This window comes from Cyprinodon tularosa, unplaced genomic scaffold (genome assembly GCF_016077235.1).
Source record: "Cyprinodon tularosa strain WSP-4 unplaced genomic scaffold, ASM1607723v1 ctg80, whole genome shotgun sequence".
Lineage (NCBI taxonomy): Eukaryota > Metazoa > Chordata > Actinopteri > Cyprinodontiformes > Cyprinodontidae > Cyprinodon > Cyprinodon tularosa.
Genome location: NW_024039563.1, coordinates 1,308,702 through 1,336,361, shown reverse-complemented (window position 1 = coordinate 1,336,361; position 27,660 = coordinate 1,308,702). Strand labels below are relative to the sequence as shown.

General features: G+C 38.1%; 1 protein-coding gene across 3 annotated transcripts; it reads left to right on the top strand.

The window, feature by feature from the left end:
* On the top strand, positions 1 to 27,563 carry pabpc4 (poly(A) binding protein, cytoplasmic 4 (inducible form)). 3 transcript variants are annotated; one of them, XM_038271586.1, is made up of 16 exons: positions 1 to 265; positions 367 to 543; positions 5,225 to 5,418; positions 9,632 to 9,747; positions 12,545 to 12,684; positions 15,328 to 15,422; positions 15,504 to 15,641; positions 17,659 to 17,754; positions 17,859 to 18,128; positions 23,845 to 23,935; positions 24,029 to 24,124; positions 24,235 to 24,365; positions 24,438 to 24,528; positions 24,613 to 24,743; positions 27,009 to 27,127; positions 27,212 to 27,563. In XM_038271586.1, the coding sequence occupies exons 2-15, from the start codon at positions 378 to 380 to the stop codon at positions 27,102 to 27,104; spliced, it is 1,851 nt and encodes a 616-aa protein (XP_038127514.1). In that variant the 5' UTR covers positions 1 to 265; positions 367 to 377; the 3' UTR covers positions 27,105 to 27,127; positions 27,212 to 27,563. The 3 variants fall into 3 exon arrangements, with proteins under 3 accessions (XP_038127514.1, XP_038127513.1, XP_038127512.1); XM_038271585.1 differs by having other exon boundaries at positions 335 to 543; XM_038271584.1 differs by having other exon boundaries at positions 1 to 543.
* Positions 27,564 to 27,660: the final 97 nt, after the last annotated feature.

The window sequence follows — 27,660 nt, the reverse complement described above, 5'->3', positions numbered from 1 at the left end:
TCTCTTTCCCCGGCCGCAAAACGACCGTGAGTGTCTAACTCACTGTTGTAGGAAAAAAAAAACTTAAAATAAAAACGCATAAAAAATATAAAATATACAAAATCTAAATAAAAACAAATGCAGCAATATTTAAAAAAACAAACTAAAAAAAAAAGCGAAATAAAAAAAAAATACAAACAGAAATAGGATTTTTAAAGAAGTTCTCAAGGTTAATTCTAAGAGGCTGGATTTGCGGAAGCTCCTACAATAATCGGTGAAAACTGAGGTGCGTTTCTGAGCCGGTTTGTTTATTTTCAGGATTAATTCACTTATAGCGGACACATTTTATATTCAGGGAGCTGTTTTAAGAAATGAACACTGCGACAGGGAGTTACCCGATGGCTTCTCTCTACGTTGGCGACCTGCACCCCGACATCACGGAGGCTATGCTGTATGAGAAGTTCAGCCCCGCCGGACCGGTGCTCTCCATCCGGGTCTGCAGGGACATGATCACCCGCCGCTCCCTGGGATACGCTTATGTCAACTTCTCTCAGCCCGCTGACGGTAAGCCAGACTCCAGACAAACCACACACACACCTGATAAAACATTTCCTCTGGTGCTCAAAGCAAAGATCTTTACATTTTTTGGAAGCAATTTGCACATTTACTTCCTCCAGTATTTTTCTTTCTTTATTACAATTCACAATAATACTGTTCATGCAGGAATGATTTGTAAAATCTAGAAAAATTTGCTCTCTGAGAGCCAATTTCTTTACAAAAACCCATTAGCCATTTGACATAAAGGGCAGGGGCGGATTTACCATTAAGCAAAACTAGGCAGTTGCCTAGGGCCCCAAGTTCCTGAGGGGCCCATAAAACTCCTTTTCTATACAGCTATTACTTATTTGTGCACATTAATTATGTTTTTAATAAAAATCCCTTCATTAAAACGCCACCAGAATGCTTAGAATATTAAGTGTGTCTCAGGCACAGGTGTATTTCAGACCCCCCTATCGCTTTTATTAAAAAAAAAAACACCTAGCTCTAAATGTAGTGCCTTTTTTCTGCTACTGGAGATTTTGGCGACAGCATATAAAAGCAGCGAACTCTGCTCTCCAGAGCAAGTAGATTGGTAACCCCGCCTCCTGCTCTCCTCTATCTTGTCTGCTGTCATGATTCATGCAGCTATTATTTCATGCAAATGAAAAATGGAGAACAGATTAGCAGATCATAGCTTGTCTACAGTGGAAAGAAGGACTGGTTTATTTACTTTTGCTGTCACCTTTTTGGAAACACAGTAAGGAGCAATCGCTTAAGCGAGCTTAGTTTCATTCCTTTTGAAACGACATGAAAAGTCAGCTGAGTACAAAACAGAGAGAGGAAAAAAACAACACGAAGAGAGGGACAAAACCTAGAACAGATAATGTCTGTCTATTATATAAAATTTTTTGGTTCTGTATAATGGGTCTGTTTTATGTTTTGTCTTCTTAATTCAGAGGGCCCCCTGCCTGTCTTTGTCTAGGGCCCCAAATTTCCTAAATCTGCCCCTGCTAAAGGGAACCTTTTCATCGACACTAAACATGCAGAAAAATCTCTGATTTTCAGACATGCATCTACACATTTGTTTTAGGAGATAACTTTGTTAGAATAACATCCTTCAGTAATTTAAATCAGGTTTCTTATTCAGTTCACACGTCTCTGGATTTCCCCGATACTTTGACAGAACCTGGAACCTCTCAGAGGTTCCTTGTCAGGTTCTTTTTCCCAAATTCTGCAGCTCACAAGATTTTACTGCAACTTTATAGTTACTTTCCCGAAACCTAACTGATATGTTCCTAGACCTGAAAGGTTAGTGTTTGAAGTCTATAAACTACATAGTTTACTTACTAAGTTCAAGAAGTAAAATACTGTATTATGTAGTGAAGGCAGAGCTGATGTTAATGATTACCCATAAAATGTGGCTATTAAAAGTTAATAAAATATTTATTAAAGTAGTTAATTGAACTTATAAAAAATAATCTCTATAAGGGATTGGACATTTGTTGAGATTAATAAGTTGTTTTTAGTAGTATGTTTTTAAAATACATTTTCATGTTTACAATTAATTGTTTTGCATTTGATAATATGTATACAAGGTCCTTTACATTCTTTACATTTTAAAAGAAAGATTTTAAAGGAAAAAATTATCTAGAAATAAGTAAACATTTCTTAAATGTAGTGTATTTACCCTTAATTTGAGTTGGTAAATTAGTTTGCCAATGGAATGAGGATTTTTACTCTTAAAATGAGATAATCAGATAATATGCACTTGAATTAAGACAATGCAATTGTTTTTTTGTTATTTTAAGATTACATTTATTTGTTCCATTGGCATTTTACCTCCTCAATCCAAAACCAACGGCACTTATTTTAAGAAAAAATGACTCATCTAAATTTCGATTTTATCCGGTGCAGGTTAGATGTCTCTTTTTTTCCTGTTCTGATGTCTTAAAGTTAATTAAACATGGATAAAATATCATCTTACTTGTGGCACCATTGGACTATTCAAGATCCTAAGCTGAAATTATTTAAAAAGACATTTGTTGTAAGTTTATTTCTTTCTTATGCTTTTTTTTCTCTATGATCCACAGTAAGTGAAACAGATAATCAGCAAACACTTTCACGGTCAATAGGATTATGTTATATCAGACATGGAGAAGAAAGGTAACAGGTGTTGCTGTTGCCGTTGGGTTCTTGGTGACACTGTCTACATTGTGTGAACTTTTCTGCTGTTGTATCAACAGGGAACACCTGTGACAGCTTATCTAAGCTGGAGTTACCAAAAGCCAAAGCACCGCAGGGTTACGACAAGTTTGTTTCCCCCAAGGGATGAGTATGGCTCTAGATGGTATCTTTTGAGTGTGTAAATGGCTTTTTTAATAAATAATAAAAATAAAAGATATTGGAGTAGAAACTGTTAAGTGAGGAGAAAGAAGTTGTAGACGGGATATCTGGATTTTGTCACTTGTGGAGCTGTGTTGGTGTTGTTGAATATTTCTGTTCCCCATCAATGGTAGAGAATGCTCTACTCACACTCCATGCCAGCACACATGCCTCCCAGGACCGCTATCTAAATATAGCTCTTGCGTCTTAGTTGCCCAAAGTTTGCCTGCTGGATCACAGCTGAGGCAAATCATTCCAGATTATTAAAGGAAATCCTGGTTATTACACATCCTGGTGAACATTATTAACATTTAAACCATTTAAGGGGAAAGCTCTTGGTCTTTGATTTCCATTGGGAATCTTCCAGAAGTCCATGTGATGCCACCTTCTGTGAGCACGCTGGCTGGGAAGTACAATTGTGAGCCAAACTGCTGATGCCAGCAGACCAAAGGGAGCTCCGTTTTGTTTACCAGACACTTTCAGCTGGAGAGCCAGTGTGTGTTTGTGTGTGTGGAGCAGCTGAACAAAAGGGGATGTTTAGCACATGAGACCACACTGATATGGGAGATGGAGCAAACGATAGCTATGGATTGGTGTCGTCGGTTGTTTGTAGAAAAGGATAATTTCTAGGCTAAATGTGAGGGAATCCTATTGATTCTGGGAGGAAATTGCTGTTTGGGCTTCAAGGCATGTGGTCTGTCCAAAGAGAAAGACATGTGCTGTGAGCTTTGCCGCTGCAGCTGCCCCACACTCGTCCCAGCTGCTGGCAGATAACTCATCGGCCACATGCTTCACTGCCGTATCTTCACCATGTGCTTTTTCAGCAGCCTTACAACAAGAAGTCCTCACTGTTTGACACACTGCAAAGGAAGATAACATGTTTTTAATCTGTACATCATTTTTATTATAGTCAAACCAAATCACTGGTTTAACAGGAGCCATGCATTCAGTTTATACATACTTAAGTTACAGACCATCACAAAATACTGCTTGAATCTAAAATGTAAACAAAAAGATTGTTTTAATTTTTGACAGATTCAAATGTGAGATTTCTTTTAATACCACTAAATAAAATCCAGAGGAACCAAATGCCATTAGAAGCGTCCTAATTAATAAACCTAGTCTCCTTGTATTTTTGGACGCACAGATTTAATTCCAGTGTAAATACAGGTAAAAACTCAGATGTTTTTAGAGAACGTTAGTGAATAAACAGCAGCATAAAAACCAAAGAAGAGAGCTGACAGGTCAGAGTTAATGTGTAGAGGTATAGGGTTAGATCACAGAACCAGGAGCCAAGCTTTAGGCAATTTATGAAAAACTATTCATACCAATATGACATTATGGTTCTTCACCTTAACTGAGCATTAAACAGTGAAGCAGCCATAGGGATTGGTATCTATTGAAAAGCTGTAGAGATCTACCTCTCAGATGGAATATTAAGCTATTAAGGTAAAAATAAAGGACATTATGCAGTTTGCCATAAGCCATGTAGGGACTGGGGAACCATGCATGGGAATATCCTCATGCAAATCTGATTTTTTTTTAAATTACATTTAAAGTTAAACAAACTCACATTGCACGTCAGAGTGGATAACTGGAACAATTCAGTTCAGTTTATTTGTATAGCGCCAATTCACAACACACGTCATCTCAAACCACTTTGCAGTTCAACCAGATCATGCAGTCAAATTGATTCAAAGATTTCTATCTAAGGAAAACCGATTGATTGCATCGACTCATCGACTTGAAGGCAATCCCTCACACTAAGAATGTTTATAGCGACAGTGGAGAGGAAAAACTTTTTTTAAACAGGAAGAAACCTCCAGCAGAACCAGGCTCACTGGGGTTCAAGGAGACAGAAGCAGAGATATAAAAAGCAGCTGTAAAAGGCGACCCCGTCCAGGAAACACAAAGCCGGGCAGACGATGCTTCGAACCGAACAGACCACTCATAATACAAAACTGAAGCTTTTTTGGTTTGGATATAAGCCCATCTGGGGCTGGACTTAAAATGTGATGTTCACAAAAAGCCTCCGTCCAATCTTATGGAGCCCCAGCTGTACTGCAAAGAGAAAAAGGCCAAATCCTCCGTATCTGGAGACGTGCTCCATAAGGCCTGGGTCATCACTTAAAACTTTTAATTCAATACATTATTTTCTTTTAACATCACAGCTGTTCACTACTTTGTGTTAATCTGTCCTAGTAAATTCAATGTATTTACCTTCTGATAGTTTAAGAGGTATTACCTTTGCAGGTTTGTTTTCTAAGTTAATTTCCACATGAAAAGGTAAACAGAGTTAACCTTTTGCCGTTCCTCCGTCTAGCTGAGAGAGCCCTGGACACCATGAACTTTGACGTGGTGAAAGGGAAGCCGATCAGGATCATGTGGTCACAGAGAGACCCATCCCTCAGGAAGTCTGGCGTGGGAAACGTCTTTATCAAGAACCTTGACAAGTCCATCGACAACAAAGCTCTGTACGACACCTTCTCCGCTTTTGGCAACATCCTCTCCTGTAAGGTAGAGTCTTTATAAAAGTGAATACTTATCAAGAACTGATGTCCTGCTCAAGTGCTGTTGGGTTTAAACAGTTTGGATCGTATTCCCTGTTTTTTTGTTTAACAGTTGTCTCTTGTTTTAAGATAACTCTGTGTAAATATTACCGTATTTTCACGACTATAAGGCGCACTTAAACGTCTTTTTTTCCCCTCAAAATGTGCGGTGCGCCCTTTGGTGCGGTGCGCCTTATGTGTGTTGTAACTGCGACTTTTGAGACCACCTCATTGAGGAGATGATGAAAGAGTGGCTGAATGTAAGGAGACCAGGTGTTTTTTTTTCCACTCATCACCATCGCTGTTAATATGTGACTCCATGCGTGCCCATCTCACAGCTGATGTGAAAAACATGGGGAAACAAATTAACCCTGTGCTCGCTGTTCAACCGCTCGACATCGGTGTGAACCGGACCCAGCAGGTGCAGCAGAAGCAGCGAGTTTACATGCAAAGTCAATGGTTGACGCGCGTATAGGTGCAGCAAAAGGTCCCGCAGCGCGTTTTGAGACGCACCGCCAACGCGCTGCTGCTGCTCAAGATAGAAAAATTGAAGTTTTGCTGCTGGACGCGCCGCATCAACCAATCAGAGAAGCTGATCTGGGAGCTGACAGCGAGACAGACACAGCGCTCTGATGACATATGATATTAACGCAAATGAAAAAGGCTGGAGATGATGAAAGGCAGGTGTATGTGAGGAGACCAGGTGCTTTTTTCCACGCATCACCATTGCTGCGTGCCCATCTCACAGCCGATGTGAAAAAAAAAGGTGAATCAAATGAACGCTGTGCTCGCCGTTATCCCGGGGGTCTGACAAAGGAGCTCCAACCGCTCGACATCGGTGTGAAGCGGCCGTTCAAAGTAAGGCTGCGAGCGGCGTGGGAGCGATGGATGACAGACGGAGACCACAGTTTCAGGATAAGTGGAAGGCAGCGCCGGGCAAGTTACGCCACCGTTTGCGGATGGATTGCTGATGCTTGGACTAACGTGTCTGCTGGCTCTGTTGTTCAAGCTTTTGCAAAAGCAGGCATTATTTCTGAGGAGCTGCGCTGCACGGAAAGTGACTCTGACAGCGAAGAATGGGAAACTGGCATGTATGATTTAGCGCAGCTGTTTAATTGAGAAACAGAGGATGATGACTTTTATGGGTTTGATTAATACTTTGTAATAAATACTTGAATAAAGCACAAACATACTCAGTTTTGCTCCCGCTCTATTTTTCTACCTGAAAACTTAATTCAACAGCAGCCTCTGGGCCGGGTCTCCTCCTCTTCACCGCGGTGGCTGGCAGGTGTTTTTTCATCTAAATAATCTAAATCTTGCAGATATATTTGCTGTGATCAGTGGGAATAAAGTAGTTTTAATATGTTTTTAAGTGAGAAAGGCCACCTGAAAACTTAATTGCAGTCAGTTCATCCAGATTATCTATTTCTGTCGGAGGCGCTCAGACCCCAACATACCAGCGGTGCACCGACAGTAGAAATCCCTTCAACAGCAGCCTCACCGCGGCGGCTGGCAGGTGTTTTTCATCTAAATAATTTAAACTGCAGGCACCAGGATACCGGCAATAAAAGCGAACATATTCCGTCGGCAGCTTTCAGGATTTTAAGTTAATTTAGGAGTGATCACAGCGCTGTCATCTGCGATATGTCTGTCTCAGGTCAGCTCCCAGGTTTGATTAATACTTTGTAATAAATACATGAATAAAGCACAGTCATACTCAGTTTTGGGCCCGCTGTATTTTTAAATACGCAGTAGAGGTATTTAAAGGTAGTAGAGGACTTGTACCTGTATATAAAAAATGCGCCCTATAGTCCGGTGCGCCTTATGTGTGTGTTAAATACAGAAATGGGACACATAACTGAGACTGCGCCTTTTAGTACGGTGCGCCTTATGGTCGTGAAAATACTGTATATGAAGAAGATGTCTGGAAGACTAAAATGTTTTTATTCTGTTCTTTAAAGCAATACCAAACGATTAAAAAAAAAATATATATATTAATGGTTTAAGACCGTTTTAAAATTGGTCTTTATGAATATTTTTCTGGGCTTCATGAAGTTCCTTAAAAGTTTTCTCCTAGAATTTGGTGACTTAACACATTTTTCTGTCCCCATACCTGAAAATAATATTACACTGTGCACATAAAAATTAAGACATTGTATATTTCTTTAAATAAATAAATTTCATTTTAAATTGAGTAGGTAAATAAGAGGATCTGCCAATGGAATCAGCATTTTTACTCTTAAGATAGGATAATTAGATATTATGGGCATGAAATAAGACAATCCAGTTGTTTTGTTCTAATCCTAAAGGTAAATTGTCTTATTCCATTTGCAAAGTGTCTCAATTATTTGCTTAATTAAACACAATAAAAATATTTTTTTATTAAAATGAGTTGATACAATCAATTGCTTTTCCTTAAATAAAAAACATTGAATCCATTTGATTGGATGATCTGGTTGAATTGTAAAGTGCCTTAGATGACATGTGTTTTGAAATGGTGCTGTATAAATAATCTGAATTGAAGTTTAATTGAAAATTGACTTGGATTAAATTTTTTTGCAGTGAAAACAATCTAAAGCACTATCGACATCCAAAACCTTACCGGAGGAATGTAGAAATACATCATCCTTCACTTTCTCGTCTACTTTCTGATCTGCTGTTTGATTCTCTGGTTATTTTGTTCTGAAATATTGTTAGAGAGAGAGTGAGAAAGGCTGCTTGAAACAAAGAAAAAAATGTCCAGGTTAAATCTTTATTTTGGCTAAACTCAGTAAAAAAAAAAAAACATTGGAGTGCAATAAAAAAAAATATATATATCATTATAACTCCATGAAGATTATCGCTTAATATTGCTTCACAAGATTATAGAAAGTCTTTCTGAGTGATTGTAAAAAAACTTAAAGCAAGGAATTACTTGAACAAATGTAAGAAGTTTAAAAATTTGCTTTGTGAATAAAAATGTTGGTCTTTGAATAGAAGTACACTGCAAAAAAGTATTTTTTTTTTTTTAAAATAAGTGTATTTTGTTTTGAATGGAGGAGGTAAGTCAGATAGTTTGCCGATGGAACAAGACAATTTACATTTAAAATAAGAAAAATCAACTGCATTGTTTTATTACAAGCGCATATTATCTAATTAGTTTATTTTAAGAGGAAAAATACTCATTCAATTTGCAAATCATGTTATTTACCTACTAAAATTAAGGGTAAATACACTAGATTTAAGAAATATTTACTTATTTCTACATCGTTTTTCCAGCGTAGGGCTGCAGGTCTTGTTTATTTTAGTAATCAAACAACTATTAATCCATTGTTAATTAAATATTTGTATAAATCTAACAAAAAACACTTTTGGTAAATCAACATAACTCAGTGTTTCAATAAAAAATAAAAATACTGCACATTTTTAATACACTGTAAATGTCAACAATATGTAAATAAAACAGGCATGCCACTAGAGAAGCCCTTATGGAGCATATTTACAGACTAAGGAGGTTTTTTTTATGTTTAGTGCAAAATGTATTTTTTTTCATGGTCCGGCATAATTTCAAACAAAGTGGGTTGTGCTTTCAGCAGATGGCATGGTTTAGAGTCTCCATTTAATGATATTTGATTTCTAAACTTGCTAATTATAATTAGTTAATCAAAATTAATAGTTTCAGCCCTATATGAAAATGTGACACTAAATGATAAAGTTGTATTTTAGATATCCTCTTATAGATGGTTTTTGGTTTAGCTAGCTTATAATCTAATTTAAGCCCCAGTAGAGAGCCCTTGGTTTGCCAAATATCGCCATAGAGTCCAGAAACTACAACCAAACTCCAACAGGCAAAAGAAAGAGGGACACATACCGAGGCAGAACAGTTACGGCAGGGTCCTGCTGCAGCAAAATGAAAGAGTCCAAGAAAGTGCCACTAACAGACCATCTTATAAATTAAGAATGCAAGGGAGAATAACTGTAAAACTTCCTAGACTTCATTTGAAAATGTTGAATATTGTGTAACGTTCATAAAGAAAGTGTGTACATTTCAAAGAGCCATGCTTCCTGGTTCCTTTGTCTTATTTAATGTTAATCTACCCGACTGTGGTTTCTTAGATTGATTATAAAGCATCTTATCAGATACATCCAGGTTGATCAGAGCTGTCCGCATTCCTGATAATTCCCCTGTGTCTCTTAACCAGGTGGTGTGTGATGAAAATGGCTCCAAGGGCTACGCATTTGTCCACTTTGAGACGCAGGATGCAGCGGATCGAGCCATTGAGAAGATGAACGGCATGCTTCTGAATGACCGCAAGGTGTGAGTGTCTCATTATTTTCTTTACCCGTTTACTATTATTTGTTTAGCTAACTAATTTTTTAAAGAATTAATCTGAATTGCACACACTATCCACCATAATTAGACGTCCAAATATAAAGCCCTCCATTTGTACTGAGATCTTATAGACTGGGATTTACTATATTTTGCAGATGTTTACATTATTTGGACCTCGTCATATTTTGTCATGTTGCAGCTGTACCTCCAACCTCAGGGTTATACGACTAGGATGTTTTGCGTGGACCAATATAAAGTAGTGCATACTTGTGATGTGAAAAGAAAACAGTTAAATGGCTTTCTTAATGCTTTTCACCAGTCACAGTCTAAAAGAGGTATATTGTATTTGTATTTATCTCCTTTTAGCTGCAGGCTAAACCTCTACCAGGTTTCATTCTTCATTGCAAAATAATTCAGCTGCAGATCTTTTCATGTTTAAGGTGTGTTCTGACACAGGAAAAAAATCCCAGACGTTCCCCTTACAATGAAAAAAAAAATACATCCAGACGGCATCTCATGAATTTTCACTCAACCTAATCTGAGAAGTGAGAAGAGAATCTGAGAGGACTCTGCAGTGTCAGAGAATATCTTAGAAACATTTTTTTTAAATAAGAAACATATACATTTTGACATCTGAGAGTAATTAAATTTTTTTTTTTTGTCGTGGAAAGTTTCTCCTCCATCGCCCCATTTGTTTTGCCCTGATCCACAATGATAATTCTCTGTGGAAGATATCTCAACAGCTGGTAGAGTCAGGCAGAACAGATTACCTTCTCTCTTACCCAGGCTTATAGAAAGTATTTCAGTAGAAAGCTAAAGAGCATACACTACCTCAGCTATTACACCCAGCTCTTTCCATCCTTATCCAGGTAAAATCTTCTCCCATAATGGATATATATGCATGCCATATTTAGTTATTTTTACATCATTGCAGTATTTGGTAAAAGAAATACAGAAAAGCTTTATCAAGACAAGTTAATTTTCTTTTCATTGTATAATTTTCAACTACTTTGTGTTTGTTTGAATCCTATTAAAATACATTTGTAACAGTGGCTGTAATGTAACAAAATTTATAAAGTTAATTGGATTTCAGTGCATATTGAAAAAAAATGAAATCTCTTAATTATTTTGTTTCTTAAAATAAGTAGATTTTTTCTAGAATTGAGGAGGTAATTCAGACACTTTGCCAATGGAGCAAGACAATTTACATTTAAAATAAGAAAAAGTAATTGCATTGTCTTATTTGAAGTAAATATTATCAAATTTTCTTATTTGAAGAGTAAAAATACTCATTCCAATAGCAGATCATCTGATTTACCTACTCAAATTAAGACTAAATACTCATTTTTTACTTCTTTCTAGATGGTTTTTGCAGTGTATACCCGCTGGGTTTCTGAACTGGCTTATTGAACTTTTGTTTCGGTTAGTGAGTTTTTGTGAGATTAAAATTACTAATATACTCACCAAACTTAGAAATAACCAGAAGCTGGTAGAGTACTCAAACATTTAGCAGGGGTTTCACATTTCATTACAGAAGTAAAACTGGACAGTCGTCAATTCAATTCAATTTAATTTAATGAATCACTCAAGAAGTAGGGAAAAAGTACTGGTTACTCCTAATGGCCTCTCAAATACTCAGTAATTGCTGGCTCATACCATCTGATTTAATGTTTGAAATGATGAAATGAGACAGGCGTGCGCTGGAAAAACGATCAAGAAATAACTAGAAATTTCTTAAATTAAGTGTATTTACCCTTATTTTGAATATTTAAATTAGATGATTTGCCAATGGAATTAGTATTTTTACTCTTAAAATAAGATATTCAGATAAAATGCACTTGAAATAAGACAATGCAATTGGATTTTCTTATTTTAAATGTAAATTGTCTTGTTCCATTGGCAAAACCTCCCTTTTACCTTCTCCGTTCAAGAACAAATGCACTTATTTTAAGAAAAAATGACTTATCTAGATTTAGGTATTTCAATTAATAAACATAAAGTACCAATAAACAATAATACAACATAACAAATTCAGACCAAAGAAACATGTTTCCGAATCAATTTCTTCAACATAAACTAAGAAAATCCATCTTCACAGTAGGCAACGCTATGTAAGGAAAGAATAAAGAACTTCCAGCTTTAATGTTTATGGTTTTTACTGTGTTTTATCCTGATCTCCAAATATCTCACTTATTTTAAGAGCTGAAATACTCTCACGGGAATCTTACATAGATGAAAGTAAAAAATAAGTTAAAGTAAAAATACGCCTAAAGTGTTTTTCTGAGAGTAAATGTAAATAGTTACTTTCCACCAACTTAGAGCTTTTTTGAAGATTTTTTTATCATCCTCTTGATGTGATTCATCTTAGAGTGTGAGTCTGTGTCACAATGCTTGTGTGTTTTAGTGATGGATTGGATGTAAAATGCAATATATGATGGTGGAAGGGAGAGAGATCTTCATAAACAGGTATATCAAATAATTTGATCCTTTCATTTCTCTTTACACTCTGTGAGTTTTCTGCACTCTCTCCATCCACCTTCTCATCACCTTCTGGACCAAGAACTCACATGGGGGATGTCTGACACCAACATCTGTGTGTGTTTTTCCTTTTTGTCATAGTCACTAAGAATGGTCCATCAAACCATGAAACCTTGTGTATCATTTTGTCTTACCGATGTTGTCCTGGTTTGTGGAAAAAATGAGAACCTGGTTTATATCTCAACTTTGTTGAGACTCATTTACAAAGGAGTGTTTTGCTTTGCCTGTCTTCTTGCTTGTTCAGGTTTGTTGGTCGTTTCAAATCTCGAAAAGAACGGGAGGCAGAACTGGGTGCTAAAGCTAAGGAGTTCACCAATGTTTACATCAAGAACTTTGGCGACGACATGGACGATGAACGGCTAAAGGAACTCTTCGAAAAATACGGTAAATTCAAGAGTACAGAGCTTTGCACGTGTTATCATTCCCCTTTTACTGTTTAGGGTGTGCTATATACTTGTAAATCGGAAGGAAGCTGATGTATGATATATTTTTAAAGGAAAATAAATGTTTTTGTTTTGTTTTAGCTTTTTTATTGACGTTTTAAATACATTTTCATACACAGTTGGCAGGTATTGATGCTCTATATGGGATGCCCTGCTCTAAAACTCACATCTGTAACTTCATAGGGTTGAATCCATCACTGAAAGAGTCATGTGTTCCTGGGGGTCTTTATGACAGCCTAGGCCAGGGGTCGGCAACCCAAACTGCTCAAAGAGCCATATTGGACCATTGGAACAAAAATCAAATCTGCCTGGAGCTGCAAAAATGTAAAAGTCTTATATAAGCCTCTTATGGCAACACGGGCTCTAAGTGTATTAGCCCACTTATAAAAAAAAGGAATATGTTGGGTTAAACATATAAAAAGCATTCATGATTAAATGTTTATCCTGGAGCAAATATCACATAGTAGCATGAGGTGAGGGATGAGCAGTGAACGCCCTCATGGCGTGGAATTCATTGTGCGCCACTTCACCGCATGGTTTAGGTTTTGTTGCATTGATGAAATTATAGAAACACGATAAAGGAATCTCTCTATGGTGGACATGTTTCTGGTGGGAGGAGATGATGGAGTCAAGAGGAACCAAGCAGGAACTGACATCCATCAGAACAGAACTCTCTAACCCTGAAATCCCACCAGTCACCAGTGTTCCTTGGTTTTATTTTTATTTTGAAAATTTGGGGGGGAAAAATCACATACCTGCATCAGAGCGCTACCTGTTTGATCTGTGGACGGTTTTTATATATGCTTGAAACAAAACAAGCAGCAGTAGTTGGGTTTGAAGATCCAATCCATTTCTTTAATCTATCTTTGCGCTCCTCTAATTTATCCAGAAGTTCTGTAATCGCATTCTTTCTCTCCCTCACAAATATGTGATCGGCTGAATATTTAGCCTTCCCTGGAAATGCCTTTCCAAATGACTCTTTTTATTATTTAACAAATTCTTGTGCCAAAGCAAAAACACAGGCAATCCATCAGCATTAATAATGAAAGCAAATTATTCGCTCCATTCTTCCTTGAATCCCATGTTCTCATCAGGTATCTTCCTTTTTTTCCTTTTGGGATCCATGGCCCGAAACACACCCGCCACTTTCTTTGCCTGGCATCGCGCTGCGCTGAGACATGTGTTGCAGGCTTTGACCACTGATCTCTATGGCTATGACGCACATTTTTGTTGAAATAAATGTTTACATATTTGTTTAAATTTATGTATTATACAAATGTTTGTCTGTTTGACCTCCTGCACGCCATATTAAAATAAACAAACCAAAAAAGGAATTTTCCATAAATTTTTGAAAAAGCTCCAGGGAGCCGCAAGGGGGGGGCGCTAAAGAGCCGCATGCGACTCTGGACCCGCGGGTTGCCGACCCCTGACGTGAGCTCTCCTTTAACACCAGAGCTACCTACGCTAAAAGTAGTTATTAGGCAACAGAACAAATATGAAACCTATCTGATCAGAAATATTTGGTTCTCTGATATGGGATGTAATATAGAGCATTAAATGTGGCCTTTTCTTTACAAATAACTCAATGAATTCTTTAACTGTTGGTCACAAAGGGTCTGATCTCAGATTCCCAAACACAGAGGGACACTATCGTTATGGTCCAGTGCTGCTAGTTAATTCAGGGTTACTGAACCTGAAAGTTACATAGTTAACATGCAAACCTGTGTATGAATTGATATCAGCATGAAAACTGTTGGAGCATATTACCCCAAGCACAAAGTATAAGATGACCTCCGCATTGATGTAGTGATGAACAGCCTGTGCAACCACAGTAACTCTGGAGGAGCTGCAGAGATTCACAGCTCCAGTGGGAGAATCTGTTGACAGGACAATAATCAGGCATGCTTTTCACTATAAAACAGCTTTTAGAGTCATTTAAGTAACATTTCTAGTAGTCTAAAACTTTGTTTTTGGTCTGCATGCAAGGTTTGAGAGAACAAAAAAAAATCACATAAACCTGAACTCTTTCTGTTCACATTCATAAGCTACCTATTTTTATATATGACTTAGACAAAGTTTATTCTCGTTTTTTATACACCCAGTACAAAATGAAATTACATTGCAAAATGGCATTAATATGGAAAGGTTCAGTGCACTGCAAAATGATTATGGTGTAAAATGCAATGTAAGATTGAGTTTTGTCTTATTTAAATGGATTATAAAAGTTTCAGCTAAGTTGGTGGTGCAAAATAATATTGCAAGTGTGATACAGAGTCCAGTTTAGAGTTTTAACGGTTCAACGGTCTGATGGCAGCGGGAAAACGCTGTTGCAGAATCTGCTGGTCCTGCAGCGAATGCTGTGAAGCCTTTTCCCAGAGGGCAGCAGGGTGAACAGTCAATGGTGTGGGTGTGAGGAGTCACTGATGATGTTATGGGCTAAGGACATGCAGCGCTGCAGTGAAGTGGAGGGAAGAAGATATGACATGAAAAAAAATATATAGAAAAATATGGCATTGCAGGCAATGTTACCCCAAAATAGAAGTACTGCAAAGTTCTGTTTCACTGCCTCCTCTGTGTTTTACAGGAAAAACACTGAGTGTGAAGGTGATGGCAGACTCCTCGGGCAAATCCAGAGGGTTTGGGTTTGTAAGCTTCGAGAAACACGAGGATGCCAACAAGGTACTGAGAACTCTCACGGCTGCTCGAAGGATAGGTTTGATTTTGGAAAATGTTTGCAAATGAACGCTTGTCGATCCAAAGGCAGTGGAGGAAATGAACGGCACCGAGCTGAACGGTAAGACCGTTTTCGTGGGCCGAGCTCAGAAGAAGATGGAGCGGCAGGCGGAGCTGAAGAGGAAGTTTGAGCAGCTCAAACAAGAACGAATCAGTCGGTATCAGGTGAGCTTCCAGTGGAAGCAGTCCAGTCTTTATGCTCTTTCATCACGTTTTATATTCATGGTAAAAAATAATTTACTGGCTTCTGAAATGATGTAAGTTTAAAAAAACACAAAACCAAATGTGCTGCAAACAGGAAGCAAAACGGCAAAGCTGCTGCACAGATTTAAGAAGAACATGTCAGCTTTATTTTTCCAATTCAGCTCAGCTAAATAATCACTCACCAGCAGGTTGGACCGCCCCTTTACAGAGAGGGATAAGGCTGATTTACTAGAATTGAGCCTAAAAGAAGAAATAAACTGTATAAGGGACGAGAAATAACTGTTGCACATCATTCTGTGAAGGGTCCTGGCCAGTGGCGGCTGGTGAAAAATATTTTTGGTGGGGCTGATATAGCCTAGTGTATGTCTCCAACTAACCCGGAATAAGAATTCAAATAAACAATTGGACAATACATACAATTTAACAGTAATGATTTAATTTACTATATAATAACAGTAACAGTGATGATTTGGGTCACTGTGACGGGGTTCTTTGGCCTCCAAGAATCTAGTCTCAGTCGGGTTACCGGTGTTGGTGATTTATTGAGCTCAAAAACTCAAAACAGGGTGCAAAAGAAACTAAACATATACAAGATACTCTGGGCCTCAGCCTCCCTCCAGTTACCAGCAATGTAACAAAGAAACAGAAAACAAAAATTGCCGCTTTTCTTCCCACAGCCCTCATTAAATAGTTTAAGCCCCTCACCTCAGGCTCTCTTATTTCTGATTTCTTCTCATTAATCAGTTTTGTCCATATATTACCTCCACAAACAATTGATGTACAAAAACAAATAATTTTTACAACTTAATTCTTTTACACAGATTCATTGACTTATTCAATTACACCAAACTGGGTTTGAACCCAGCAAAGACGCAGCCAGACTGAAGATGACAAGTCCCCGCATAAACACGTACACACCCACACCCCCCACATACCCACTCACACACACACACACACACACACACACACACACACACACACACACACACACACACACACACACACACACACACACATGGCTAACCCCACTGAAATATTAAGTGTGCACCCTCAATACGCCAGCAGGTAACCAGGACAGCTTGTGTGTTTTAAGTTAATAGAGCTACTGATCTCAGCGCGAGTGTATTGGTCCTCACAAACACAGTATAACAGGAATGTGTGTGTGGCGCGCAAAGTTAGAGAGGTTGTTTTAAGCGACGAGGTGGATTCGTCACAGTCACAATAACCATAACATGAAATGTTCATATCATACAACAGGGATGTTCTTCTGGCAAACGGGTAGATAAATAAGGATCTCACCGAATTTGGTGGAAGCTGCATCTCGCTCGTTACATTCGCCATCTTCCCTCTAATTGTCTGCACCTGCGCTTGGGTTCAGAAGAGAAGCCTGTAAAAGCGCAGTATTTTTAGCGCCCCAATACCATAAAGTTCCGAGACGCTGATTGGCCATTAAATTCACCTAGCAATAGTACATGATTGACAGATTCTCTGCAAATGTGGGTCAGTCTGATCACAGCCCCCAGAACAGAGACGGTAGGAGTCTGTCTGTGGAAATCCACAAATTAATGACAGTAGATAGGGAAATGTAGTTTATATAATTTGTTTTGCTTATAGTTACACAGTCTAGAGAGTAAAACAGACATTTATGAGTTAATTTCTAAAAATATATTTTACGTTTCTCTCTTCTTATCAGGGAGGGCGGTGCCCCAGCGCCCCCTATGGGCCGGCCGCCACTGGTCCTGGCACACTTTCCTCCAGATCAAACCCCAAAATGCTTAAAGAAACCACAGATTAATTGCAGACCCTACAGTCCTGAGTTATGTGTTAAAGTTTATGGTCAGACTAGTAGAAGTAGGGTGTTTGTTGTTCATTTTAAGAAGCAGACCATAACATGTTTTCATATTTCTGTATGTTTTTTATGTATTTGTTATATATATTTGAAACTGAATGTTAGCTTTTTTTTTTTTTTTTGGGTCAGGGTGTTAACCTTTACATCAAGAACCTTGACGATACAATCGATGATGAAAAGTTGCGTAAAGAGTTTTCTCCATTTGGTTCCATTACCAGTGCTAAGGTGAGATAAAGGATTTAAAAACACACCATGCGTTTTATTTAAGATGAAGGCGCCTTAAATTGTGATTTTTGCATGTGTATTTAAAGCCTTTGTTTATTCATTAGGTGATGTTAGAAGAAGGCCGCTCAAAGGGCTTTGGCTTCGTTTGCTTCTCTTCCCCTGAAGAGGCCACCAAGGCCGTGACAGAGATGAACGGACGCATTGTTGGCTCCAAACCTTTGTACGTTGCTCTCGCCCAGCGCAAAGAGGAGCGTAAAGCTCACCTCACCAACCAATACATGCAGCGTATAGCTGGCATGAGGGCCATGCCGGCTAACGCCATCATCAATCAGTTCCAGCCCACCAGTGGCTACTTCATGCCTGCTGTGCCACAGGTGAGGGAAACACACTCAATAGTCTTACTTATCAGCAGATTAGTGAGAACAATCTGAAAAAATGTTGTTAATATAGATAAATGTGAACACTCAATCTTAGTTTGTGTTTAAAAACCATCATATCATTACAATTCTTCAATAATACCAAGTATTATTAACAATATATTTTCCTTTTCTATGAGTATTTTGGTTAGATATATAATTTGCCTACACAGATGCTGCTACCTCAGAGTTCTGAGCAGTTTGTTGCATAGATTGTAATAAAATCTGGCAGTAAATGTGTCTGTCTGCAGGCTTATATATATATATATATATATATATATATATATATATATATATATATATATATATATATATATATATATATATATATATATATATATATATATATTAGGGCTGCAACAACGAATCGATAAAATCGATAAAAATCGACTTTTAAAAGCGTTGGCAACGAATTTCATCATCGATTAGTTGTGTCGCGCGATTATTGCGTCATCCGCCGCGCCGTCATCACTGCCTCTTGACTGAAAGAGGAAGAAAAAAAAAATATGGCAGAGCGAGTCAGCGCCGCAGGTGCGGTGTTGCCTACTCAGCGACTTTTCAGACCCCTCCAGCGACTATTTTTCAAAAAGGCGACTACCGACAAATCTGGCGACTTTTTTCGGTGTCACTGGCGGCTTTTGGAGACTCTTACGTGAAAGCATGTATCGTTCCTACTCTGCCGTGGGGCTCCTCCCCCATCCCAACCGCGTTTCCCCGCAGAAGTCCCTCTCAGCGCTGCAGTCAGAGCCTCAGCGTCCAGACTGCAAATGAAGCGCGCATGCACCGGGATTGACGGCGCAAATTGATCACAATAATTAAAATAGCCTGCTTTTTGTAAAGCGAAAAAAGTGATAACATGCAACTTTTTTCAAAAGAAATTAACATGGCACGGAACCACCATGTTTGTTTGGTTTTAAAGTGGGGAAACGTAACGTTAGTTTCTCAGGTAGCTCATCTGATGCTTTCCTTACCGTGTTAGTAGGTTGCAGACAGTGATAATGTTGGCTACTTATTTTACTTTTAATTTCATTTGAATTAGCTTAAGCAGCGTTTACATTTACTTTATAAAAAAAATTAACTTGCAAATTATGAGGGCAAGGCTTTTAAAGTTTAAATCTTCTGGCAAAGATAAAGTAAAGAAGATCCTGCAATTTATGGAAGTAAAGCAGAATAAAATCCAGCAAGATCAGTAATATGTCAATTAATTATATGCCACATTCCCATGTAAATATCTGTCTTTGGAGGATGTGTTTTTTAGCACCCCTAGTTCTCTCATTTTTATTCCAAATACAATTTATAATTTGAATCACAGGGCTATTTTTATCTCTATGGTTCAGTATTTTCTCAAGTAGCAACTTTAACTGCTGTACTTTCCTGTCTTAAAAGGCAGAACTCTTCTGGTCTAAAAAAACCTCATTTGTTGAAAAAGGGGGGCCTATTGTTTGAACCCCTTAGGGGGTTTTAAAAACAAAAATGCCTGTCTTTTTTTGCGCTTTATGAAACAAAGTACCCTATATTTTGTGGATGTACAGCTACATTTCTCATGTAAGTTTGCGTAGTTTTAACACAAACATTTATTTTTCATATTGCACCAGTCAGGGGCGTCTCTAGGTTTAAGAGACAAGGGTGGCTCAGCCCCTAGAAGATAATGCGCGCGCACAGCGCGCGCCGAATTTTTTCAGTGCACCTGCTAAGGCGTTGTCTAAGACAAGGGTGTAACTGTGTTGAAAGGAAAGGGAGCTACCTGCGCGATGCCTTTTTTTGTTTGTTGGAAAGGATAAAGCTAAAAAAATGCGAATAACATTTATCAATTTAATGCTTACAGTTGAAAACATAACTGTTACAATATTCACTTATATATTTTGTGCAAAAAATATCACATAAATCTAAACAGACAGTACAAATAAAAAAAAATCAAATAAATATATCAATTTTGTAGAACATTTATTGACAGTCAATTTTGGGTCACTTTTTAAAATTAATTTACTTTTAAACCAGGACTCGGACAAGATCTTATGGGGCCTTAAGCAGAATATGATTAAGCAACTCCGTCTTTCTGTCAAGAACATCCACCAGCAGGGTATCCAGGGGGGGATTTACCATTAGGCAATACTAGGCAGTTGCCCAGGGCCCCAAGTTCTTGGGGCCCCATAAAACTCTGTTTCCATGTATGGTTAATACAACTAATCCTTATTTGTGCTCATTAATTATGTTTTTGATAAAAATCCTTTGGCTAAAATGCCATCAGAACGCTGATAAATAGAGAGGAAAAAGGGACAAGAAGAGAGGGACAAAACCTAGAACAAATAATGGATGTCTATTCTATTAACATTTCTCTATCTGTAGAATGGGTCTGTTTTATGGGTTTTCTTCTCAGGGGGCCCCCTGCCTGTCTTTGCCTAGGGCCCCAAATTTCCTAAATCCGCCCCTGAGGGTATCAATACTGATTTGATAGAATCTGGGAGAGCGGACTATGTTCAACCATCCATTTTCTTTAACCTTATCCCTCAGTGGGATCAGGGGGTGCTGGTGCATATCTCTAGCCACGTTCTGGGTGAGAGGTGGGATCACCCTGGACAGGTCACCAGTCTGTCGCAGTATGTTCAACCAGCTTAAAAGTAATCGGTAATCAGATTTATTATTTGCACTTTTACTAAGTGAACTTTCTAACTCCCTTAAATCTGAAATTCCAATGCCAAAATTGTTTAAATCTTTTATCTTTGGACCCCCTGAAAAGTGACGTCACACCTGCAAGATCCTATCCTTACCTCCCTGCTAGATTGCAAAAAGCAGCTTGCTCATGAGTTGTCAACATAACACGCTAAATCTTAAATGTACATATAAAAGAAAAAGGGGCGCAGTGCTTGCTACTGAATGGCAACACTATCAAAGTCAGGAAAAAGTTTTAAGTAAAGCCGGGATTAAAACAGTAGCTACAAGAAGCTTCAAATAAAAGGTGTTCTTTATGTTCAACCTAAACACCAACTCCGATAGAGCATCAGTAGAGCAGGTGTTTAAATTAATCAATCACTGCTGCGAAAGCTTATAGCAGTGAAAGCTAATATACCACAGCCATCACTTAATAAACACAAAATAAACAACCCTCTAAAAACGGAAAACTGTAATGGACTGAAAGTCCTGTTTTTTATGTGGGAAATTATTTGCGTGTGTTTTAGTATAATTCTGATATATTGGCGCTGTTGTCTGTTTCTATGGCAACGATACTGAATGTAGTGTAGCTTAGAGACCTGCATGGGTCGAGTTTTACCAACCCGCACCCGCCCGAACCCGTTAGGATGACTACCGAACCCGACCCGTCACCCCCGGATATCTTCAATTCAAATGTTATGGGGAGAGGTTGGAGGGGGGTGATGGGGAGAAAGCGAGAGGCAACAGATTATTTTTTCTGAGTTTTTTGTTGGGGTTTGTGGACGGTGAGCAGCGGGGAGAACTTTTTTTATTATTTTCTTTCTGAGGAGCGGCATGAATGGGGTTTTAATCAGATATACACAGCACCGAAAGCAAAATACGTGTACAAAATATTGGTGGGGACATGTCCACACCAGTCCTTAAGGAAGTTACGCCTATGATTGTTCAGATTAACTTGTCTTCTTTATGGCTTTTATTCGGTGCTTTACTGCATTTGTTTTGGGAAAATATGAGGAAAAAATAAATACAGAAAAAAAAAAAAATTATAGGGTGGCTAATGCCAAAGAAAGGGTGACTGAAGCCACCCTTAAATAGGTCTAACGACGCTTATGGCACCAGTACAGTTAATGAGCAACCTGTACTTGTGTGCTTATTTGTTCTGTCTAAAATGTTTATTTTGGAATAAAGAGGTTAATATAAAAAATATTTTTTGTCCGATTCATCGATTAATCGACAAAATAATCGTCCGATTCATCGATTTTTAAAATAATCGTTAGTTGCAGCCCTAATATATATATATATATATATTTTTTTTTTTTACCTAATCATTGCATTATGATGCTTATACAAGCTGAGCATCTTTGATCAAATTCTATCAATCTTGTTCTGTTTGACCAGATTAAAGAGTGAGAGAGCAAAGCGTGGTGGAAACGAAAAAGAAATTTTTTAATGAGAACCCAGACTAGGATTTTGCAAGAAGAAGGCCACTGTTGAAAGAAAGAAAAAAGATAGATTTAACTTTTTGGTCTTCATAAAAATGGCTATCTCTGGAAACAACAAACACTGCACATAACCTGAACTCACTCTCCCCTAACAGAAACATGTGGGTGGCAGCATCATGCTGTGGGGATGTGTATCGTTCTACAGGGATACTGATGATGGTTTGAGTTAAGAGGGAGATACATGGAGCTAAATACAAGGCAATGTGGGAAGTAAATGTGTTTGAAGTTGCAAAAGATGTGAGATTGGGGCAGATTATTTTAATCTGGCAATGACAGCTATGATGGCATGTTTTTGTGAACACTGGAAAAACTATCAAGAAATAAGTAAATATTTCTTAAATTAAGAGTATTTACCCTTAAAGGAATAGTACACCCAAAACATGATTAGTCTTCATTTTCTACTCACCCCCATGCTGAACAACACTCTGGAGTACTTTTTTGATATCTCAAATGCATCTGGAGATCTGGGAGGCTTCTTGCTGTCTGCTGACATTCAAATAATGGAGGTCTATGGTGCCCGAGAAAGAAAGGTCCATAAAAGTCCACAAAAAACGTGTCCATATTCCTCCATACTGCTCGTCCGATGTATTCCAAGTGTCCTGAGTGGGTAGCATCCAGAATTTACTCGAAACGAAGTCATTTAGAATGTTTTTAGAGCATAAACAGTAGTGTATAGGATTTCCTGAAAGCGCGCACATGCGCGTTCACGACGCTACGGAAGCCGGCAGACCAAACCAGATGAAAGTGCGCATTCAGCGTCTGCTCTTCCAATAATGCAAGCGTAGAAGAAGAAATGTGCTGTTTACCTGTGCAAAGAAAGAAACAACAAAAGAAAAAATGTCTGAGGACTTCAGTGTTGAGGAAGAGCATGAGTTCTTTGCTGAGCTGAATGCGCAATTTCATCCGGTTTGGTCTGCCGCGGTTTCCGTAGCGTCGTGAACGCGCTTTCAGGAAATCCTGTATGTATGGAGGAATATTGATACGTTTTTTGTGGACTTTTATGGACCTTTCTGTCTCGGGCACAATAGACCTCCATTATTTGAATGTCAGCAAGATGACAGCAAGAAGCCTCCCAGATCTCCAGATGCATTTGAGATATCAAAAAAGTACTCCAGAGTGTTGTTCAGCATGGGGGTGAGTAGAAAATGAAGACTAATCATGTTTTGGGTGTACTATTCCTTTAATTTGAGCAGGTAAATGAGATAGTTTGCCAATGGAACAAGACAATTTATTCTTAAAATAAGATCATTAGATAATATGCACTTGAAATAAGACAATGTAATTGTGTTTACTTGTTTTAAGTGTAAATTTTCCTGTTTGATTGGCAAAATGTCTCTTTTTACCTCCTCAATCCACAACAAATTTACTTATTTTAAGAAAAAATTATTTATCTAGATTTTTAATTTTTTCAGTGAATGGCTCAGCATGTATGGACTATTGGTATAGATCTCAGTGTCTTTCATAAAGCTGGTAAAGACAAACCGCAAGACTTGCTGCCTCAACTGTTTCTTTGTCCCTATTAGGCTCAGAATAGAACCACATACTATGCACCGAACCAGCTGGCTCAGATGCGACCCAACCCCAGGTGGCAGCAGCAAGGTGGAAGAGGCCAAGGTTAGGTTTTGATGCAGCTTTAAAATGAAATGAAACATGCATGACAATGTAGCAGTACTTTCAATTTTCCATCTCTGCTTGTGTCGATCCCAGGCGGTTTCCAAGGAATGGGCAACTCGCTGCGTCAGCCTGGACCCCGGGCCAACCTGAGACACATGACTCCTAGCAGCGGTGCACAGGGCCCACGAGGTCTGTTGGCCTATAAAAGGAGATCATTATCAACGTGTCTGCTATTTGAAGAATTTTAGCCTGTCTCTAACAAGGTTCTGTTTGTTTCATTTTGATATCTTTCCTGTTAGGTGCCGGTCAGACCATGGGTCCACGTCAGTCAATGGGAGTCCCTGGTCCTAGGGCCATGCCGCCCTATAAATATGCCACCAGTGTCCGTAACCCCAATCCCCAAGTGGTGCAACCTATTGCCTTACAACAGGTATTATTTTTGTCAATAACATTGCAGATCTATAAATACTCTTCCCTAAAAAAACTCATGTGTCCTATTTAGGCTCAACCAGCTGTGCATGTTCAGGGCCAGGAGCCACTTACAGCCTCCATGCTAGCTGCTGCCCCCCCTCAGGAGCAGAAACAGATGTTGGGTGGGATCCCCTTCCGCTTTAAACAAAGTCTTTAAACAAACCTTTAACTGTCTTTTTAGACTAATTTGTGATCATTTTGAACAGGAGAGCGTCTGTTCCCGCTGATTCAGGCCATGCACGCCAACCTGGCGGGAAAAATCACCGGCATGCTGCTGGAAATTGACAACTCAGAGCTGCTGCATATGTTGGAGTCGCATGAATCTCTCCGTTCAAAGGTACCTTGATCCTCAGTAGGGGATTGCATTTATCGTATCGTTTATCGTTACCGGTGTTAAATAATGAAGTTTTGTCCTCCTGAAGGTGGTTACACCTCGGAACTTCCCTTCCGGTTCTTTTCCTGGGAGCAAGTTATCTAGTATAATTATTCTTAACTCAAACTGGGTAAAATCGTATAAAAAGGACTATAAAAACAGGAGTAAAAAAAGTAAAAGTAGTAAGAGTTTATTCCAGTTCGTTACAGGACAGAGAAATTGCTTGGAGTCGGCACAACTGAGGGCTCAAACGTAAGCAAGCGTTGGCATCCGGGAAAAATGAGCCCCGAACAAGGTCATCTCCTGCTTCTTATACCTCATGAGTCTATGTGTTGCATCAGGTGGATGCTTAGCTGTTCGTGTCAGAAAATGACACGCCATCCATACCCTGACCTTTGTGCCTCTTGCCTCTATGCCTCAGGATTACAGATAGCTCTCCTCTATCAGTCCAGCTCCAGGATGTATCATTATCCTGTGTATCTTCTACAGAAAAGAAGACTGTCCTCATTAGATTACCTCTGTTCACACAATGTAATCCACCATGTGAAGGAAGGCCTTCTACTCAATCTAATCTGGCTAACAGATTAACAATACACATGATTAATAAAGAATAAACCTTACATCAGGATAAATATCATGGAACAATTTTTATTTTTTTGCCAATGAACTGGAATTATAAATGATAAAAAAAACTAAATAAATGGTGAAATGTAATTTTCTTTCTTTTTTCCATTTGGGCAGTGGTAAAATCAAAGGATATGATTAAATGCAATATAAATCACTAGTGTTAAAAATCACATTTATTTCTCTAACTAGTGTTTGACGAAGCCTGTTTTTTTCAGAGCAGGGGTTATAATTGTGGGTCTATGATTGCTGTGGAAGGCAGTCACAGCTATATAGTGAAAAAATGTTATGATACCTGAGTTGCCGAGATGAGGTCAACTTTGACCTTTCAAGATGGCGAAGAGCAGCAAAACAATGCTGTGTAGCGAATGCTGTATTGTTAAGCATTCTCTCCTATTGTGTTTTTTACCTACTCAATGCTGTGAGAGACATTTAAAAAAATATATATATATATATATATATATATATATATATATGTATGTATATATAGCCATTTAAACTTGTATTTTTTTTAAATGACAGTTATTGTTTGTTTTTGTCAGAAGTCAGTTGGTGAATTTGATGAATCCTCCTCTTCCTGTAGCAGATGAATCAGGAAGTCTATTACTGCCTTGTCCAAGTAGCAGGTCAGGATAATCTGTGGATCCACCATGATTCTGTTGCCTACCTCGACGAAAGCACTTGAACACAATGCGCTGGTTTAAGCGGAAAGGATCCTCATTACCAGACCACCCGAAGGCAGCAAAACTGTTTGCTCTCTTTAGCCTTCCAGAATAAAAGACTGGTTCCGAGTGGGGCTGAAACAATTAATTGGATTAATTGATTTTTGAAATCATTGTTAACCAATTTGGTAATTGATTAATCATTCACTTGAGTCCAGAGACTCTAAAACGTGTTTTTATCTGACAGAGCGACCCACTTAGAGCAGTAATAATACCAAAATTGTAAAAATAAATATGTAAACAGGCATTTAATAAAAATAAAAAAATTAATATGCTCTATTCAAAATATTCAAAAGTTTAAGTTCATTTTGTTTAATTTCGTAAAATGTTGTCTTTATGGAACCTTTTTATGTTAGATTATTAATTGATTAATAGAAAAACAATTGACAGATTCATTGATTTGTAAAATAATTGTTAGTGCAGCCCTGGTTCTGAGCTCATCTGCTAAGCTGTGTTTCTCTCTGGGTGAATCCACTGTGGGAAATATTACCACAACCAACCTTTTACTTTCTCTCACATACAAATTATTCCTAGATCTGTGCGCCTGTGTTTTTTAATGCTTGTCTGTTCTGTCAGCTCAAACTTTCTTTTTGCTAAAGTGGAGTTTTTTCCTCCACTTCGCTACATGCATTATTGGTAGGAGAGATTAATACTGTGAAGTTGAAGACATAAAAAAAGTAACTATTTTTAGATGCTGATTCAGGAGGAGTGAACGCAATCTATTGTGCTTCCTTAGATGAAAACATTTAATCTGTGTAATTTAATTTATTCGAATCGATAAAGTGCATCGAATAAAGCCAATTTTACCTTATCCTGTTTAGACACACAGAAATATTTTTCTGCGCAGTTTTTAAACTTTCTTGCTCCTTTTTGGTTAATTTAGGTGGAGGAAGCAGTTGCCGTTCTGCAGGCCCACCAAGCAAAAAAAGATGCCACCCAGAAAGTAGGTGGTATGGCAACTACTGCTGCTACATCCTAAAAACTGGAGATGCTATTAACTTGGTATGGGAAAAAGAAACTGAATCATATTTGGTCTATTTAAATGCATCTTGCTGTGTTACTAATGAGATTATTGTTTTGTTTCAGGACTGAGCAAACAAGGAAGGAAACAAAAGATACTCTGCAATGACTCTAAAGAGCCTAGAACCATAAAACAGACATGCTAAGGTTTAGTGAAAAAAGGTTAATGTTACTAAGAGTAAAGTGTTAAAATCTGTTGAAGAGAATACATTTTCTAGTTACAGCAATAATTTAAATTACACACTACATTAGTATTAAAGAGTTTTGAACACAGACTCGAGGCAAGAAACCTTTTTATGACATAAAAACACCTCATTCTTTATTTTTGTTGGAATTCTTCGCGTTTGATTTCAGGCTGCTCAGCTTCTTATGTTATTAAAGGTGTGTGATATTATACAATAAAGTTATGATAAATACATTTGTCGTTGTTTTATTTGAAATGCTTCATTGAGTCAATTATACTTTGTGTCCTGAGATCTTGAATAAAAGACCAACATAATGTCCTCATTTCATTA

Excerpts from the sequence above, each read along its gene's own strand:
- pabpc4 (XM_038271585.1), top strand. The coding sequence starts at position 351 with ATGAACACTGCGACAGGGAGTTACCCGATGGCTTCTCTCTACGTTGGC. Across the intron at positions 15,423-15,503 it reads AACACGAGGATGCCAACAAG|GCAGTGGAGGAAATGAACGG; the intron begins GTACTGAGAACT and ends GTCGATCCAAAG. Across the intron at positions 24,125-24,234 it reads CGGTGCACAGGGCCCACGAG|GTGCCGGTCAGACCATGGGT; the intron begins GTCTGTTGGCCT and ends CTTTCCTGTTAG.